Source organism: Nicotiana tabacum, chromosome 23, assembly GCF_000715075.1.
Source record: "Nicotiana tabacum cultivar K326 chromosome 23, ASM71507v2, whole genome shotgun sequence".
Lineage (NCBI taxonomy): Eukaryota > Viridiplantae > Streptophyta > Magnoliopsida > Solanales > Solanaceae > Nicotiana > Nicotiana tabacum.
The window spans coordinates 92,207,727-92,228,586 of NC_134102.1; the positions used below are offsets into that span (position 1 = coordinate 92,207,727).

General features: G+C 37.0%; 1 protein-coding gene across 2 annotated transcripts; it reads left to right on the top strand.

Moving 5' to 3' along the window:
- The first annotated feature begins 11,674 nt into the window (after positions 1-11,674).
- Positions 11,675-14,323, top strand: LOC107820901 (protein NRT1/ PTR FAMILY 1.2-like). 2 transcript variants are annotated; one of them, XM_016647258.2, is made up of 4 exons: positions 11,675-11,960; positions 12,061-12,278; positions 12,482-13,035; positions 13,287-14,323. In XM_016647258.2, exons 1-4 carry the CDS (start codon positions 11,870-11,872, stop codon positions 14,134-14,136), a joined length of 1,713 nt encoding a protein of 570 aa, XP_016502744.1. In that variant the 5' UTR covers positions 11,675-11,869; the 3' UTR covers positions 14,137-14,323. The 2 variants fall into 2 exon arrangements, with proteins under 2 accessions (XP_016502744.1, XP_016502752.1); XM_016647266.2 differs by having other exon boundaries at positions 11,675-11,930.
- Positions 14,324-20,860: the final 6,537 nt, after the last annotated feature.

The window sequence follows — 20,860 nt, forward strand, 5'->3', positions numbered from 1 at the left end:
TCACGAGCCTTTGTAAAAATGTTTTTAAGTATGAAATGCCAAAGTTGTTCTCTGCATCTGTTTCCTTTCCTGTGGTTTATTTTTTGTACTTGTATGTTTTTTGCTTCTTTTGTTTGGTTGCCTTTGCTCTTTCTTTTGTTGGTGTTGTCTTTTGCTGGCCATGGCCTTGGAGCCGATTACGCATTGTTTGCTTCCTTTTTTCCTTTTTTGCGTGTTGAGATATGGCCGAGGGCGTCGAATTATTTGGTCCTAACCTTTCATTAAATTGTGGCCGAGGGCCAATAGGTATTTGTTCGAGTGGGGTCGAACACATCCTTTCATTAAGTTGTGGCCGAGGGCCGGTAGGTGTTAGTTCGAGCGAGGTCGAACATAACCTTTCGTTTAAGTTGTGACCGAGGGCCGGTAGGTGTTAGTTCGAGCGAGGTCAAACATAACCTTTGGTTTAAGTTGCGACTGAGGGCCGGTAGGTGTTAGTTCGAGCAAGATCGAATATAACTTGAATTTAATTATGGCTGAGGGCCTGGAGGTGTTAGTTCGAGTAAGGTCGAGCATAACCTACGTTTAATTACGGCCGAGGGCCGGTAGGTGTTAGTTCGAGCAAGGTCAAACATAACCTGAATTTAATTATGGCCGAGGGCCGGTAGGTGTTAGTTCGAGCGAGGTCGAACATAACCTGAATTTAATTATGGCCGAGGGACGGTAGGTGTTAGTTCGAGTGAGGTCAAATATAACCTGAATTTAATTATGGCCGAGGGCCGGTAAGTGTTAGTTCGAGCAAGGTCAAACATAACCTGAATTTGATTATGGCCGAGGGCTGGTAGGTTTTAGTTCGAGCAAGGTCGAACATAACCTGAATTTAATTATGGCCGAGGGTCGGTAAGTGTTAGTTCGAGCAAGGTCGAACATAACCTGAATGCGAGGAAGGCATGCTGATAAGTGTAAAGTTTATTGACTTGACATTGTTGCTTTTGTTACATACTTGGAGAAATCTACAGATTTTTGGGTATTGGCTGGCATTCCAATCCCAGTCCCGGTCTATCTAGTCCCTTCATTGGTTAATCTAGAGAATAGTGAGAGGTCGAGCAATTAAATAATAACCATGTCCCTACCTTAGTGTACTTCGACTTGAAACGTTCCCTTCGTCGCCTTGTTAAAAATCTCCTTGAGAAAACCCAAATGGGACAAAACTCAAGTGAGGGAAAAAAGAGAACGGCTTGAGGGACGCTTTTTCTCTCAGAAGTTGAAGCATTTAAGGTGGCTGATATTCCAATTATTTGGTAGTAGCTTTCCTTCCATTGTCTCTAATTAGAACTAACCCTTGTTTGCTTCGGTTGTGATTTTATATGGACCATCCCAATTTGTTCCCATCTTACCTTCCCTGGGATCTTTTTCCGCTTGAGTTTTAGCTTTCAGTATGTAGTCCCCGACTTTGAGCGGCCTGACCTTTTCTTTCTTATTGTAATAGCGTCCTACTTGTTACTTTTGGGCGACCATTCTTATGTAGGCCATATCTCTTCGTTCGTCAACTTCGTCGAGTTCTTGCCTTCTACTCTTATCGTTACTCGTGATGCTCTCATGAGAGTACCTTAGATTGGGTTCTCCTACCTCGACTGATATTACTACCTCGGTCCCGTAGACCAAAGAGTAGGGCATCTCTCATGTACTTATTTTCGAAGTTGTTCGGTAGGCCCACAATACTTCTGGTAGTATTTCTAGCCACAGTCCCTTGGTGTCTTCGAGCTTCTTCTTCATGATGTTTAGTATTGACTTGTTGGATGATTTTGCTTGTCCGTTACCAGCGGGGTGGTACGGGGTCGAGAGTATCCTCTTGATATGCCATTTCTCAAAGAATTCGGTGGTTTTCTTTCCTGTGACTGGGTCTGTTGTCACAACTGATTTCTTTAGGATGGACGAATTGACAGATCGTGTTTCTCCATATAAAGGTGATTACTTCCTGTTCTCGTATTTGGGCGAATGCTCCTGCTTCCACCCATTTAGAGAAATAGTCAATTAAAACCAAAAGGAATTGTACATTACCTCGCCCCGCTGGTAGGGGCCCCACGATATCTATTCCACATTTGATGAATGTCCAAGGGGATATGACTGAGTGGAGATGTTTTCCTGCTTGGTGAATCATTGGGGCATACTTTTGGCACTGCTCGCATCGCCTTAAAATGTGTGCGGCATCCCTTTTCATGGTTGGCCAGTAATATCCTGCCCGTATGAGGCATCTGACCAGTGCCCGGTTGCCGGAGTGAGCCCCACAATAGCTTTCGTGAACTTCTTCGAGGACACGCTGAGTTTGGTTCGGGCCCAAGCACTTCACCAGAGGGCTGCCGTAATTCCTCTTGTACAGATCACTGCGAAGGATATTGTACCTGGCCACTTGCATTCTTAGTTTCTTGGCCTCCTTTTTATCGCTAGAGAGCATGCCATCCTGCAAGTATGCGACAATACGATTGCGCCAATCCCAAGTTAGGTTTATGGTTCTTACCTCGACTTGGTCTAATGATGAGTTGAGGAGGTGGACCACATTTTTGTCTCCGGTTGCGATGCTTTTGGTGGCTGCGGTTAGTTTAGAGTGGCCATCTGCCTCGATATTCCGTGCCCGTGGGATTTGGTCTAGCTGATATTTCGCCGAACTTGGGTAGCAACTTGCAGATTTTGGTCTGGTACTTTTGCAACCTTTGTTCCTTGATTTGGAAAGTCCCCGTGACTTGATTGACTGTGACCTGGGAATCGCAATGCAAGTTCAACCTTTTTGATCCATATTTGAGTGCTAGCCTTAGACCTGTAATTACAGCCTCATACTCGGCCTCATTGTTAGTTATATCCGGGCACCTTATGGATTGGCGAATTACTTCGTATGTTGGGACTTCGAGTACGAGTCCCAATCCAGACCCCGACGCGTTGGATGCACCATCGATGTATAGGACCCAGAGGTCTTGTGTTTGGAGGAAGGTTTAGACGGCTTCCCTTCCGACTTCAAGCGTTGTCTTTACGCTGAAGTCGGCTACGAAGTCGGGGAGTACTTGTGACTTTATCGCCGTTCGCGGCTGATAAGTGATATTGTGCTCGCTCAACTCGATGGCCCACTTGGCCAGCCTTCCCGATAGTTCGGGTTTATGTAAAATGCTTTTGAGGGGGAAGGTCATGACGACCGAGATAGGGTGATATTGGAAATATAGTCTAAGCTTTCGTGAAGCTACGACTAAAACCAAAGCCAATTTTTAGAGGTGCAGGTACCTCACTCGTCGTCGACAAGTGTTTTGCTAATGTAATAGATGGGAGATTGCATACCTTTGTTTTTTCGAATTAAGACTGCGCTCACAACTACCTCGGGTACGGCCAAATAGAAGAGGAGACGCTCCTCCGTCTCGGGATTTGAATGTAGAGGCGGAGATGATAGGTATGACTTTAGTTCTCGCAGGTCCTGGACGCATTCGGAAGTTCATTCAAGGTCTCTATCTTTCTTGAGTATGCCGAAGAATTTATGGCACCTATCTGATGACCGCGAGATGAACCTCGATAGAGCGGCGATGCGACCGGTCGACCTTTGGACTTGTTTCTTGGTGGTCAACAGTTTTGATTTCCCCTCGATGGCTTTGATTTGGTTGGGGTTGACCTCGATCCCTCGCTGTGATACTAGAAAACCCAAGAACTTTCCCGAGGCTACGTCGAATGCACATTGTTTTGGGTTCAGCTTCATTCTGTACCGTCAGAGTATGCCAAAAGTTTCTTTTAAATGATCGATGTGATCTTCTCCCCTTTTGGACTTGACCAGCATGTCGTCTATATATACCTCCATTTTATTTGCCAAGCTGGTTTTTAAACATCTTTGTCACCAACCTTTGATAAGTAGCTCCTGCGTTCTTAGTCCAAAAGGCATGACCCTGTAGCAATACATCCCTTTGGTGGGTGATGAACGCGGGTTTTTCCTGATCTTCCTCTTCCATAAGGATTTGATTATAGACTGAGTAAGCGTCCAAGAAGCTTAGTAACTCGTTCTTGGCCGTTGCGTCGATGAGTTGGTCGATATGTGGCAATAGGAACGAATCCTTCGGGCATGCTTTATTCAAATTTGTGAAATCCACGCACATCCGCCACTACCCATTCTTCTATTTGACCATCACTATGTTAGCGACTCATTTGGGGTACTTCGATTCCCTGATGGAACCATTTTCCAGCAACTTTTTCACCTCCCCACGCACTGCGTCATTAATTGTGGAGTTGAATTTACGCCTGACTTGCCTCACTGGGGGGTGGAGTGGGTCGACATTTAACTTGTACGTAGCGATTTCTTTTGGGATGCCTAACATATCTGCATGGCTGAAAGCAAACAAATTTGCGTTAGTTGTTAAGAATTGACTGAATTTACCTGGTTCCTGAAGCTTGTAGCCGATATAGGCCTTCTTGTTGTGGTCATTGAAATCCAACTGAACGGGGTCGAGGTCTTCTATGGTCGACCCAGCGGCTTCGACCATGTCAGGGTCCTTGATGACGTCCTCTATCTCATCTTGCTCCGACCTCGACCCTGTTGATTACTAAGCCTCTTTATCTTTGTCTTTTCTCTGTTGGGTAGCCGTGATGTCTAAGGTAATGCGGTAGCATTTCCGTGATGTGCAATGTTCTTCGCGTATGCTAAAAATCCCCCATAGAGTCGGGAATTTAATCACTTGGTATAAGTTGGAGAGGACGACTTTCATGGGATGTATCCATGGTCTTCCCACTATGGCTTTGTACGTAGTGGCCTGGTCCGTGATGTGGAACGCTATCTCCAGAGTTACGTCGCCGGCCAAAACGGGGAGTGTAATTTCCCCGGATGTCTATTCAACTGCATTGTTAAAACTAGTTAGCATGATGCAGCGCGACACTATCTTATATTCGAGTCTCATTTGAGTAAGCACTCGGGGATGGATAATGCACACGCCGTTCCTGTCATCTATAATAATACGTTTAACATCGTTATCTAAAATACGTAAAGTAATAACGAGGGCGTCATTATGAGGAAAGGTAAAACCATCGGCATCCGACTTGTCGAAGATGATACTTTCTTCGAGTTCGTCATACCGCTCGCGGGTGATAGATCGCTTGAGTTTTTGGGTAGTGGTGAACATCACTTTGTTGATAGAGGCGTCATCGCTGCCACCAATGATCATGTTGATGGTACGAGCTGGTGAGGGTGGTTTTGGCGGTCCTTGGTGTTCACGTCCTCTGGCGAAGTTGGTTCTTCCCCTGTCACTTAGTAACTCTTTGAGGTGCCCTTGTCGCAACATATTTATGACTTCTTACCTCAGGGCGATGCAATCTTCAGTTTTGTTTCCTCGTTCCTGGTGGAACTCACATAGGGCATCAGACTTTCTGGTGTTCGTGTACGATCTTATCTTCGGCGGCCACTTCACTTTTGGTCCGAGTTTTTCCAGAGCGTAGACTATATCTGTAGGCGACACACAAAAATTGTGAGAAGATAACAAGGGAGGCATACCATGTCGTTCCGATTAGTTCATGTCCTTGGTCTGGACGGACCTTCTTCGTAGCGGAGGGATGGCGCAATGGCCATTCTGATATATGGTTGATGTCGTTCCCTGTTAGTCATGGAATTGGGTGATCTCTTATGGTGTTGTCTCTTCAATCTTCTCTTGATTCGGATTGTACCAAGGTTAGTCAGTGAGTTGGTCCGTTGAGGTCATCCTCATCTGCACGTACTTCGGCATAGTAAGCATTGTGGATTTCGTCCCAAGTGGTTGAGGGATACTTCATCAACTGACTCAACAGTTTTCTAGTTGCTCTTGAACCATCTCTACTCAGCCCGTTTTGAAAGGCTACGACCGCCATCCCTTCTGATACGTTTGGCAGAGTCATCCTCACTCTATTGAATCGGGCGAGGAAGTCCCTTAGTCCCTCTCCCAGGGACTGCTTAATAGCAAATATGTCTTTAACTCTTTCCTCGGCCTTCTTGGCTTCGGCATGGGCCGTTACGAACTTGACAGCCATTTCCTCTAAAGTCTCTATGGAGCATGCTGGTAGCTGCGAATACCATATTAATGCCCCTCCTGTGAGGGTTTCACCAAACTTCTTCAGCAAAATGGAAGATATTTGTTCTTTGGCGAGATCATTGCCTTTTACGGTGGTGACTTAATGAGTCACGTGATCTTCAGTGTCGATTGTGCCGTCATATATTCTGAGGTAGGGCGACATTTTGAAGGTCTTTGGTATGGCATGTGGGGTTGCATCATCACTGTACGGCTGCTCGATGTACCGGCCGGCGTCCCTCTTCGGTAACAGCTTAGGAGCGCCTAGTATTTTATCAACCCTTTCTTGGTGTTCTTTCATTTGATCTCGGAGTGCCTTGTTTTCATTCTCTATTCTTCCATCCTTTTCAGAATGGCAGTGATGGCGTTGTCACCTGCACTATCAATGACATTATGAGTAATACCTGCCGTTGGAGGAAAGGGTTGGTTGCATTGCTCGTCTTTTTGTTGTATCGTGCAAGTCCTTGCGTTTTCTGCAGTCGTGCCCTGAGCGGGCTTGTTGAGGATGCTTGTTAGCGTGTCAGTTAGCCATGCTTCGAGGAGTTTTTCCACAGATGGGGGCGTTTCTTCCTCCATAGCCGTGGAGGCTCTTTTACCACATGATTTTATTATGCTGCAGTGAAGGGGCAGTGACCCATCTCGTCTATGGGAAGCACTGGGCATCGCACCCTTGTCTGCCGTTTTACAACTTTCGTTGATGACGTTCATAAGGTTGGTTGGGAGGACACTTGTTATTCTCATCCTTTCTTCTCGGTTACCTGCCATGTTGGATTTTTTGTACACAAAGAAATAAGGTCTTGCCATTTTTTTTTTACGTTAGTGACCCGTGCTAGTTGTAGATCTAGAAGAAACTAAAAGTTTAACTAAGAAATCCTCACAGACGGTACCAAATTATTTGACCAAAAAATATAAATCTTGGTTCAAATAATTAAATTTGTGTAATTAAGGGTTAATCTTGGTTAGCAGTAATATCCCTAGATGGAGTTTTCAAAGATGCAATAAATATGGATGGGTCCGGTCAGGCATTGGCAATAATATATAATAATTGTTCTAGAAGGCAAGAGTAATAATGTAGCGTTCAATAATAATAAATAACAATAAATAACGTTTAAGTAAATTAGGAGAATGATTCAACCAATAAAGTATGAAATATGTGATGTTCCTCCTGATAATAATGAATGACAGACAAATCCTTGAATCCTTCAAGTTATTCTCGGATCTGATAGAAAAGTCTAGACAAGAATCTTAGTGAAAATGTGGTATTTGTATCTTAGCAAGAGAGAGAATCTTTTAGTCAAAGTGTGTTCTTTACAAATGAATATCACATGCCCCTATCATTGTCTCTTTTTTCTATATATATATATATATATGCCTAAGAAACCCTAATATTACAAGTGTAGAGAATATCCACTAGAATATTTTCTTTTAATATCTTATCTTGAAAACTAGCCGTTACAGCTCTATCAACGATACTCGACCTCGACCCTTGTTGACATCTCGACTACGGCTCTCGTCGATTCTTCGACTATGGATTTTGCTGCTTCTTGGGCCTTCTCGACTAACGACGACTTGAGAATTCTTCCCTTAGTATTATCTCGTCTTAAATATTCTAAGGGCAGATTTTGACCCATACATCCCAAGCTAGTTTGTTCCATTTTCTTTTCTTTTTACTTTTTCCTACCTTTTTTTGTATTCTTTCTTTATTAATGCCTTAACTTTTTCCTTTTTTCTTTTTAAATATGTCTTCTTCCTTGTAGTATTTCGCCGGATAAGTTAATGATTCCGACGAGAAGCAAATTTTATTTTACAATTATGTTTTCTCCTTTTTATTTTACTTCTTTTCTTCTTCTATATTTTTCTTTTCTTTTTTCTTTCTTTCCTTTCTTTTCTTTACAAAGTCTTTCACCGAAAAATATGGTGATTCCGGCGACATTATCTTTCTATCAAGTTATCTCCGTCGTTTATTGTTCTGTTTCCCGCAAATTTAGAAGATTATTTTTATGCTAATTAAAATGTCTCATAATTTTATCGTGTCTATTATCTCTGGTAACCTTTTGATTTAATATAAGAGTTTTTCGGTGGGTGATGCAGGGTGGTCGGCAACAAAGAGCAGAGAGGCGGGGAAGGGGGGAGGGGGGGGGGGAGGGAGGTTATGGGTACAAGAGGGATCAGAAATGGTGAAGAAAGAGAGATAGAGAAAGAAAACGCAAAAGAAAAAGAATAAACTAAGTTTAAAAAGACAAATAAAAAGGTAAACGGAAAAAATTAAAAACAAAATGAATTTGACACGTGGCACGCAAAGATCGGCGCGTGATTTGCACTTCTTCTTTTGAAACTGGGGATGACTTGAAAAGGTGGTACTTATTACACTTCTAACAAATATAGGGGGTCATAGAACTCCCGCAAAGTATGAGGGTACAACTGGTAAAGTGAAACAATCCAAGGGGGATAATTATGTATTATAATAAAGGGTTTAGTTATGTGGTTTTATTGTTACAAAACAAAGATAATGATAAATTCATTAAGTTGAGTGGCTGTTTAAGATTTTTTTACTTAAGCAAAGAATTTTATTAAATTGAATTAGTAACCAACAAGTTTATTAAACCGAACTAGGAGCATACTTCGCAATAGAAAAAAATAGTGTAATTTCTAGACTCTCTTAGCATTGCTAAGTAATGAGTAACTTAAGTTTTTTGAGTCTTAACCAAAGCCAGCGAAATACTAAATTCTCTCTTTAATGAAAACCCACAATCTTGTAAAAACATTCAAAATTTCGTAAAATCTTCACTTGAGGAATTACAAGAAAGCATAATTTCTTGCACCACATTCAACTGTATCTGAGCCATCAAAATATTGAAACAATCCGTAGAGAGCAAAATGCAAACCTATAGTTACAGCATGCTTAGCTTTGACACCAGGGACGATCCTATGCTATACCAAGAGGGGTCATCGACACCTGTAAAGTTCAGCAAAAATTATATGTATACATGTATGTGTTCTTAGAAAATAGTAATATATTAATAGTGAATACCCTATATACAAGTAGATTTTGATTGAATCTAAAAGTACATCCGCAACCTTCAAATCCTGAGTTCGTCTCTGGTTACATAACCTAAGAAATCGAAGAAGCTGCACCTATAAACTGACCTTCGGCAGCTATATCTATATTACGTTTTCAGATCTCATGTGAAACCTTCAACCAAGAAGAGGCCACAACCTGAGAAAAAGCAATCACCAGACCTTCAAACCGTTTTTCAGCCATGTCAAGCTTCCATTCATTTAAAATTCAAAGCTTTAAATAACACATAAGTAGAAAAATATTTTTACCATTCCATACAAACTCCTTTCTCGTGAGTACTCTAATTATGATATTTATGAGACTTTATATATGTCGTCCACGTTTAAAAATGTGATTTTAGATTTTAGATTTTTACCTTTCCATACAAATATTACTTGAAAAATACGATACACAAAAAAGCATGTAAATGATATAATTTTATAAATATGTCAATGCACTGAATATCTATACATTTAAGTATATCCAAATTCTACTATTTTTTCTTGAATTATAATTTTATTATTTAAGTACTTGAAGATATCCAAGAGGTTGTGAGTTCGAGTCACTCCAAGAGCAAGGTGGGGAGTTCTTGGAGGGAGGGAACCGAAGGTCTATCGGAAACAGCCTCTCTACCCCAGGGTAGGGGTAAAGTCTGCGTACACAGTACCCTCCCCAGACCCCACTAGTGGGATTATACTCAGTTGTTGTTGTTGTTGAAGATATTGAAAAAAATTCAGGATAAAGTTCGCATTTAAATATTTAAAAATATTTATCATCTTTTGTCTTTTCATGAAATAGTAGATAATATTATTATAAACCCGTCAACTGATAAGTGTTGGTGCAACAATATAAAAACAGATCAGTAATAATATAATTAATAGGTTGAAAAATTGTCTGTTTTGATAGATATATATATCCCATGGAGAATATTTGGCCGACCAAGAAACCTTGCTATGGTTACAATTTTATTTGTATATTGTTCGTACCGGTTATCACCGTTTGTGAGAATGTTGAGATCTATTGGCATAGTTTGGATCAGATATAAATTCTGAGAATAATAAGTTTTTAATTAAGAAGATGTTGATGATTGAGTTAAGGGCAGTAGTTTTTTTTAATACGTGAGTTTTGGGATTAAGTGTTTTCCAGGAATAAGGTTAATTACTTATCTTTTGAAATTTAAATATTACTGTAAATTAATATTTTAGGCATTTTACCGCTTGAATAATTTTGCAGATTTTCGTGTTGATAGTTACACAATTACATCCAACTTCCACGTAACTTTGCAACAAAAATTATTTTAAAAAACCTTCCACGTCTAATGTAATTAGAAATGCTGCCCTTCACGACTATATTAGCAAAATTAACCACACTAATTTTAAACTAACTAATTTTATTATATTATTTATTTATTTTATCCTAATATTGCCAATTATTTTGAGCAATGCCAAATGGCATATTATTGGGCTGCCATTTGGCTTAATGTGGATACTTGAAAGAAAAACCGGAAAAAAAATTATTTACATAGAAAAACGTGGATAAAAATCAATTATGGAGGTAGATAAGAATTGTTGTTCCAAACCCACATTTGGGAAGATATTAGTTCGTAGGGTTGAATTTTTGGATGATTTATTTTTTTCTTCCTTTTTCTTGTTGTAGTTTAAAAAGCTATTAAATATATAAATAAATTACAAACTGCAGCACAAAAAAATGTGGGCGAATTATTATTATTATTATTATATTTTGCATTGGAAGATTTAGTAAATAAATCAAAAATAACGCCAAACAAACGTGGGAGGAACCGAGGAAGTATTAGTTTTTTTAAATTGACAGTTTTAATTTTTTTATTTTAATTTCCTATCTTCTATTTTAAAATAATTTTGAAACTTTTATTGAAGTTTTGACTTAAAAATTTAAACTTGACATGTTATAGTGATGACACTTGGCACAAAATTCATCGAAATAGTATCAAATCTTTGTCTACTATTCAAAACTCTTCAATTGTCTAAATTTATCTTCTATTTTTTCTTTTCATATATTTTTTTCTACTTTTATATTTATGTTTATGAGACTTTATATATGTCGTCCACGTTTATAAATATGATTTTAGATTCTTATGTTCCTAATGTTTAATTTTTGAAACTTGGGCTATTTTTCTATGATTTTGCAGACTGATTCTTAGGCTTCTATGGAATTGTAAGATATACTATAAAAGCACTAAGTAATACAGTTACAATACCATTATGAGGAAGCCATCTATTTCAAATGGTCACTAAATAAATATTGCCAAATCCTCACTTTCTTGTAATGAGGAACTTAATAATGTTTATTATGGAAACACATGACCAGACTTGTTGGTTTCTTTATATTATAAACAATCAGATTAGCTTCAATTTTCAAAATTATGAGTGTTCATTTTTTTTTTTGTTCATGTAGCTATTTCTTCAAAGAAAAAGAATAATAAAAATAAAATTTTCTTAGTCAAAAGTTTGATGAAGATCACTTGAATACTACTACAACTTGTATAATTATTACACTGGTAGAATTATGAAAAGGTGTTTACTTTATTTGTGATTCTCCCTAATCTCAAAATGCCATGTCTCTTCAGTAAGCAGATATTTGACACTAAAAGCTCAAAAGCACTAAGTTCTATCTGCGTGATATTATTTCTGGTGTTACTGCAATATCTTTTTCTTCACTCTTTTGGTGAAAAGTAGATAAGAAAAGCTAGGAGAAAAATACTGAAACTATAATAAAGGAATTATAATTACAAAAAAAGAAAATGGCAATTATCCAAGAAGAAGAGAGGTTGATAGATCATTCTCCAAAATCTCAAACAAAGGGTGGGCTCAAAACCATGTCTTTCATCATAGGTCATGCAAAATCTTTATTGTGTTTTTTTTCCTTAAACCTTAATTCTTTTTAACTCTTATATCAAGAATCATTTTGTGGGTGGTTCTAATTATTTTACAGTGAACGAAACACTGGAGAGAGTGGCAAGTTACGGATTGCAGCCAAACATGATAATATATTTGATGCAAGGTTATAATTTGGAGGTTGTAACAGCTACAAGCATATTGAATATATGGTCTGCTCTTTCCCATGGATTGGCTCTTTTGGGTGCCTTTGTTTCTGATTCTTTCTTCGGTCGCTTCAGAGTTGTTGCTATTGGATCCATCTCCAGCCTTTTTGTATGTTCCATAACTTTGCTCTTCAAGTTTATTTGTTATATTCCCTTCTTAGGTAATTAAGACAATAGTATTAGATTGGAAACCTCTTATATCTCAAAAAAGTAATTAGCTGGAGCTTGTTCATAGGAGAACAATTGCATTTCTAGTGATGAAGATTTCAGCTTTACTACTTTTACTGAGACAAATTTCTGATTTTTTCATAGGGAATGGCTATTCTTTGGTTAACCACCATTATTCCACAATTGAGGCCTTTACCTTGTGATCAGTTTGAAATCAATGAATGCAACAGACCAACACCAGCACAATTCTTTGTGTTATTTTTCTCTCTTGGGATTATTGCTGTGGGAGCTGGTTTCGTTAGACCTTGTTCTATCGCCTTTGGTGCTGATCAATTGGACAACAAAGAAAACACCAATAATAATAGGATTATGGAAAGCTATTTCAACTGGTACTATGCTACTATTGGAATGTCAACACTCATTGCGACAACCTTAATTGTGTATATTCAAGATGCTTTTGGTTGGCAAGTTGGTTTTGGAATTCCTGTTATCCTTATGCTTTTCTCTGTTTCAGCCTTCCTTTTGGGTTCTCCTCTTTATATCAAAGTAAATGCTACTGAAAGCTTGTTCACCGGATTCTTTCAAGTACTTGTTGCTGCTGTTAGAAAAAGAAATGTCAATCTTCACTCTGTTAATTGTGAAAACTATTATCATCATTCGCCCGATTCTGAAATTCAGGCCTTAACAAACAGCTTCAGGTATGATCATTAGAAGGGTAGCCTATGTTTAGTCCTAGTTAATTCAAGATTATAAGTAAACTACAGTCAGACCTTTCTATAACAACATGCTATATAATAGTCATTCACTGTAAAAGCCAAGTTTTTTATAAAAATAATTTTCATACTATGTTATAATATATGTTTTCTATAACAACATTTCTCTATTGTTATAGAGATGTTTGATTGTATTAGCTGCTAAAACTATAACTTTTTGACTGATGTTTCTATAGGTGTTTAGATAAAGCTTGCATAATTGAAGATCCTCAAATAGACATAAATCGCGATGGATCCGCTTCAAATCCGTGGAGACTCCGTAGTGTAGAACAAGTAGAATCTTTGAAATCTCTTGTTAGAGTTGTTCCTATATGGTCCAGCAACATAAACGTTCAGTTGAGCTTAAATCAATTCTCATTTTCCACACTTCAAACACAGACAATGGATAGACATATATTCTTCTCTGATTTTGAAATACCAGCTGGATCTTTTTCTGTCTTTATGGTAATCACTCTAATACTTTGGATTGCATTGTATGATCGTGCTTTCGTGCCACTAATGGAAAGGTATACACGACAGCAAGGAGGCTTAAACCCCGTTCTTCGTATGGGAATTGGTTTAGTACTCTCTTCTACAGCGATGACACTTTCAGCGATAACAGAAGGCATAAGGAGGGATATAGCAATTGATCAGAAAGATGTATATCCTCAAGATGGTCCAAATATTGCATCAGTAGACATGTCCGCTATGTGGTTCGTGCCACAGTATGTGCTTCTTGGACTAGCTGATGCTTTCAATGCAATTGGATTGGTTGAGTTCCTTTATTCTGAGCTTCCTAAAAGCATGTCTAGTTTTGTTGTGGCTATTTTCACACTTGGGATGGCTGTTTCTGGCTTTTTTGGGAGTCTTATAGTGAATGTTTTGGATAGTGTTACTTCATATGGAGGTGAAATTAGCTGGTTGTCAAGTAATATTAACAAGGGTCATCTAGATTATTACTACTGGTTACTTGCTTTCTTCAATATTCTCAACTTCCTTTATATTCTTCTCATTTGTCGATATAATCGTCCTCAGGGGCCGAGCTAGAGTGTCACTGTCGGTTATGTGTTCGGCTGAACCCAGTAACTTTGATTCAAATACTTTATTTGTCCTAAAAAATTCATTGTATATGTACAAATTATTAATTTAGAACCCAATAGTTTAAAAAGATTAGAATCCTAAACGTATATACTTCAAATTATATTTCCACCTTTCCAGGAAGTTGAAGAAAGATAATACATATGCTTCGGGAGATTGATAGTTTGATATGTATCTGATGATATTTGTTATTGTAAACCAATTGTGTCTCTATATATATATATATATATATATATATATATATATATATATATATATATATATATATATATATATATATAAAATATATATATAAAGTGCTTGAAGTTGTCAGAGACCAAAGGTACTCAACCCGAAATGATTTTGTTAATTTAAATTGTATTATCACCTAATACCAGAAAATATAAAAATTATTTTCCTTGGAAAACGTTTTCATTCGTAACAAATACACCTAGAATAGAAACTTTCATAACACTCCTACAAATTTGTGGTCTTCTTGCATTCCTCGAGCTATGGTTTTGTAAAAATATTTACTATCATTCCTTTATTCATTAAGGGGTAAAAACGTCTTCCGTGGTGGGAAATTGTGGTAGAAATGATATCAGATAGCCACTTTAATTGGCTATTATTTAGGAATTAGCCAGTGCATTTTAAATTTCAGTTTTTCAGTTCAAATTTTCAAGACAAAAATGTCTCGAGTTGTGCTGAAGTTAAGATTTTTAGTTTAAATTTCAGGACAAAATAAGTACAGGCTAAGCGCTAAATAGTAAATAGTATCCCTGAGAATGGTTATATGCGCACTTGCCCCAAAATTGTGACAGCAGGTAATACCTATATTTAACACCTATATCGTCAAAAGTATAGGGGAAATATTAGTTTTATAAGATAAGAAACATTAGATTCTAGTAACGTATTTTAGAGCTGTGCAGGCTAGTCCTAAAATGGATAATATCACTAACAATCTGAATTGTTAAAGCAAGCTAATTAGGGTCGGCTATTTGAATCTTCAATATTCAATTCGCTCCATTTAGATCCATTTCATTCCAATGGTTTATATTTATTTAGAGTTCTCTAATACAACCAGATGTGTTTCATATCTTTTACTGTCACTTAAATCTCTACACAAACAATATACTCCTAGTACACAAAAAAAGTTTAGCTGAACTTTTAATTGTAAATAAAAAATTTAATTTCTATAAGACACAATATACAGTTTCATCGTCGAAGGACTATAATTGAAGATTGCGGATATCTAATGGAAGTCAACAAGGCGAATATTGTCTACATTTAAAGAGAGGCGAACCAGTGTGTAGATCTTTTAGCAAATGAAGGTTACAGACATGAAGAAAATTTGCTAGCATGGGAAGAGGCAATCCAGGGAATAGAGACAAATTTAAGCTACATCGCTTACGAATGAATTTAATACCTTTTAGTCTTTTCCAACGTACCCAAAAAACAAACGGTAACAGCATTATAAAAGATTAATATTTACTACTTCTTTCATCTTAGAGTATTGTTTAACCAAAAATAGATTTCTCGGTCAAATCCAATATCTAGAAGAAATTGGGTTACTGATAACCAAGATTTACTTCACTTTTACAACAATTTTGGAAGAATAGATCAAAAAATGGAAATGATTGACAAAGAAAAATAAAAAATAAACTAATAATCACTCCCCAAAATTAAGGCGTAGAGCTTGAAGAATAAAGCAAAGAATAGTAGTATGTATTTCAATAATAATTGTGACCTGCTTTTACAAATGAGATTTCTGTCCTTATATAGGAGCATACAATTATAATGGTTCTCATACTTAATTTGGGCTCACTAATGATATTAATTGTATTGATTGCACGTTACCATAATGATATTAATTGTATTGATTGCACGTTACCATATGTAACTATAACTAATACATTTATGACTAAAGATTATTTGTAACTGTACCGATTCCCCTTCCTTATTTACTTCTGGTTCGTGTACCTTCCCTTCTTTACAGCCTTTATTCATTTCGTTCATGTTTCTTCTTTAACAGCTGTCAGGTCCGGTTCTTTTCTCTACGTAACCCTGTGGGTATTTCTCCTGTGTCTTTCCTGTATTCTTAATTCATGTAATTGAGAATGCCACTTGTCGTTGTCACACCTCCTTTTTTCCGAGGGAATAGGGGATAGGGGAGTTTTTCCAATTTAAGTGACATTATTCGAAATGAGATTATTTATTTATTCAGAGTCGCCACTTGGAATAATTTATGGTGTCCCAAGTCACCGATTTATTTTAGAATCCCAAATCGAGAAAATTTGACTCTTATTTTTAGTCCGCGAACACAAAAGACCGGGTAAGGAATTCTGTTAACCTGGGAGAAGGTGTGAGGCACTCCCGAGTTCCGTGGTTTTAGCACGGTCGCTTAACAATTAATACTTGACGTAATTATCTGATTTATTACATGTTTTAAACCCATTGTGTATTTTTATCTTTTACCGCTTTTTAATATTTATGAAATTTATTTGAACAAGTTGCGATGTCGCACACTTATCGTTTTGGTACGCATTGCGAACCGCGCCACGTGAAACGCACCCGCGATTTACAACATGTTTATTTTTATTATTATTTGAAGTTATGGTCAAGTCGCGTGAAACGCGCACTTGAATTGGGGTTTATGTATCATGACTATGCCACAGGAACCGTACCCATAGTCACGATAATTTATTATTAATTGCGCCTAAATCAAGCTACGATGTTCGAATATTATTCAATTACTAATTTTGACATTATTATAAGGTCATGAGGTATGTATATTGTTATGGAGGAAATGAAGTAAATTAATTATAGAAAAAGTTGGCTAGCTTGTGAATGTTTATTTGTTTTTGGTCATGTGCAATAATTAGCCCATAAATACGTTAGGGAAGTCCAATTAAAGTCTTACACCAATTATGGCTCAACCTAATCTCTTATAATTTTACTGCTAACCAATATTTGAAACTAAACTGAATTTATGGCAGGAATAGATAGATACAGGCAGGACCAATTTAGTCACTAAGATAAGAGATCAAAATGAAACTAAATCATGCTAAAATGGAAAGCCATTACTTCATTGAATAAACAAGAAAAGTAATGAATTAATACATATTCATCAATAAAATTAACCATATGAACTACTAAAAAGGACAATAAATTAATCGTAACAAATACTCAATATGAGAACAAATTAATCTTAGCACACTCAGATGCGAACTCGATCATATCATACTCAAAGTTAAATTAAAATAGAGTGACCCAAAACATTAATGAGAAAAATAAAATAGAAAGAGAAGTGAACCTTTGTATTGATGATTGTGGATTTAAACTACAACCACTCAATGATCGGATAGCTCTCAACTGGACCCTTCGGACTACGGAAAACTCGAGCGTCAAACCTCAACTTGCAACCTCAATCGACCTTGAAAAATTGACGATTTGGTGGCTATTTTTGGAGCTTTTTTTAGGGGGAGGGGGAAGGGGGTTAATTATGGCTCAAAAGTGGTCAAGGGCTGGTGGTTTTGGGGTGGTGAACCTGCTGGATATTTTAAAAGAAAGCCGAAGAAAGAATGAAACGAGTAGAAATTTTCTTATCCTAGAAGAAGAAAAATAAAATTTTCTCAATTCCTTCCTCCCTATTTTTTCCTTTCTCTCCTCCTCTTTTTTTCATCACATTTCTCTTCTATTTATAGAAAATATTTTCGGAATTTTCAGATTTTTATTTTTTATTTTTTATTTATTTTTTTATTTTTAATTAAAAAGAATTTTCACTTCCCATTTTTCTTATTTTTTTTAAAACAAATAATTCCCCACTTTCCTTTACTTTTATTTTTTAATTTCTCACTTTTTTTTAATTTTAATATATTTAAAATCCCACTTTTTTACTATTCTTTTTTTATTTTTCACTTATTTTACTTTTCTTTTTTATTTCCCACTTACTTTTACTTTAAAAAAAAAATCAGATACCCTTACTTTTATTTTTTAATTCCAAATTTATTTTACTTTTTATTTTTTAAATTTTCACATTCTTTTACTTTTAATTTTTAATTTTCCACTTTCTTTTACTTTTTTTTATTAAACAATTTCTACCTACTTTTACTTTTACTTTTCAATTTTATATTTTTACTTTTCTTATTTTTTTAATTCCCATCCGAAATTTGTTTTTTTTAAAAATTAAAATAATAATAATAATTAATTTTTATTTATTTTCGGTTTTTAATTCATTTTATTTAAAAATAAAGATAAAAATAATAATAAAAATAATACTAATAGTAATAATTGACCTTTTAAATTATTAATAATTTTTCTATATATATATATATATATATATATATATATATAGTAATAATTGACCTTTTAAATTATTAATAATTTTTCTATATATAACAAAGCTAAAAAATATATATTAAATTCTGAAAATATTTACATAGTAGAAGGTGATAAAAATTTAAATATTATCAAAAATTAGGTGCTCAGAGCTTTTCCTCTTTGCTTGGAAACATGAAGAGTTTTCAGGCAAAGACTTGGTGAGCCACGTGACTAATTTTTGACCAAATCATTATTCAAAAGGAAAAGAAATAAAAGATAGGGTGCAACCGAGTCCTGGTTTTGGACAGCCTCCATATCCCGAGTTATAGGAGAATCGGGTCGCGTGTAGTTCAAGGAGAATGGTGGAATGATGAGTTGAGGAGTCGAGTGAGGTTCCGTCGAGGATCCGGTCCGCGGTCCTGCCATTATATCAAAATAAATATAAAAAAGAAACTAAACAAGCCTATCAGTTATGAGTTACAAGATTCCTATCTATGAGTCTTCAGAAACTTGATCTTGAGTCTTGACTGGTTCTTCATGCAGACTCTGATCTAAACCTTGATGCTCGCTAGCTGTAGGTTCTAGTTCATTATTCTATAGCTTCTTCTAATCAAAACGGGACTCCAATGCTCGTGGCTTCAGTCATGTCTTAGCATTCCACATCTTTTCAATTGCTTTTACATTTTAGATTCACTTATTTTTTTCTTTTCTTTTATTCTGAATTGAGACTTCTTCTTTTGGTCATCTCGAACCCTGTGCCTCGAGGTAAAACCTACTCAGACACCAAAACAAACAATCGAACGAAATTTTTCTGCCCCAGTTTGCACTAGAAAAATTTCGTGAGTTATTGTAAGAAAATTCTAAACTACTTCTTTATTGAAAGCAATAAAAGGTCGGGAGTGGTGTACCCTGAAAATGTCATTTTTTTTTGGATTGTGTTCTTTTATTGTCAAAAGGATGTCTCAACTAAGGATTGGTGTACCTTATGTTGGGAAAATGTGGCCAGGGAATGGGATACCCTATATTGGCAAAGATATCGGGGAATGGTGTACCCTGCATTTAAGATCAAATCAACTAGGGAGTGGAGACCCTATGTTGGAAAAAGCGACTAGGTAGTGGAGACCCTATGTCAAAAATAAAATCAACTAGGGAGTGGAGACCCTATGTTGGAAAAGACGACTAGGGAGTGGAGACCCTATGTCTACAATAACATCAACTAGGGAGTGGAAACCCTATGTTGCAAAAGCGACTAGGGAGTGGAGACCCTATGTCTAAAAATATCAACTAGGGAGTAGAGACCCTATGTTGGAAAAGAAACTAGGGAGTGGAGATCCTATGTCTAAAAATCATCAACTAGGGAGTGTGGACCCTATGTTGGAAAATCATCAACTAGGGAGTGGAGACCCTATGTTTGAAAAGAGACTAGGGAGTAGAGACCCTATGTCTAAAATATCATCAACTAGGGAGTGGATACCCTATGTTGGAAAATCATCAACTAGGAAATCGAGACCTTATGTTGGAAAAGAGACTAGGGAGTATAGACCCTATGTCCAAAATATTAATCAACTAGGAAGTGGATACCCTATGTTGAAAAAGAGACTAGGGAGTGGAGACCCTATGTCTAAAATAAAATCAACTAAGGAGTGGAGACCCTATGTTGGAAAAGACGACTAGGGAGTGGAGACCCTATGTCTACAATAACATCAACTAGGGAGTGGAAACCCTATGTTGCAAAAGCGACTAGGGAGTGGAGACCCTATGTCTAAAAATATCAACTAGGGAGTGGAGACCCTATGTTGGAAAAGAAACTAGGGAGTGGAGACCCTATGTCTAAAAATCATCAACTAGGGAGTGGGGACCCTATGTTGGAAAATCATCAACTAGGGAGTGGAGACCCTATGTTTGAAAAGAGACTAGGGAGTGGAGACCCTATGTCTAAAATATCATCAACTAGGGAGTGGATACCCTATGTTGGAAAATCATCAACTAGGGAGTGGAGACCCTATGTTGGAAAAGAGACTAGGGAGTGGAGACCCTATGTCTAAAATATCAATCAACTAGGGAGTGGATACCCTATGTTGGAAAAGCGACTAGGGAGTGGAGACCCTATGTCTAAAATAAAATCAACTAGGGAGTGGAGACCCTATGTTGGAAAAGGCGACTAGGGAGTGGAGACCCTATGTCTAAAAATAAAATCAACTAGGGAGTGGAGACCCTATGTTGGAAAAGCGACTAGGGAGTGAAGACCCTATGTCTAAAAACATCAACTAGGGAGTGGAGACCCTATGTTGGAAAAGCGACTAGGGAGTGGAGACCCTATGTCTAAAAACATCAACTAGGGAGTGGAGACCCTATGTTGGAAAAGCAGACTAGG

What these genes read in the sequence shown, in the direction of transcription:
- LOC107820901 (XM_016647258.2), top strand. Translation starts at nt 11,870, where the DNA reads ATGGCAATTATCCAAGAAGAAGAGAGGTTGATAGATCATTCTCCAAAA. An exon ending in AACCATGTCTTTCATCATAG is followed by an intron (nt 11,961 to 12,060) that starts GTCATGCAAAAT and finishes ATTATTTTACAG; the next exon opens with TGAACGAAACACTGGAGAGA. An exon ending in GCCTTAACAAACAGCTTCAG is followed by an intron (nt 13,036 to 13,286) that starts GTATGATCATTA and finishes ATGTTTCTATAG; the next exon opens with GTGTTTAGATAAAGCTTGCA.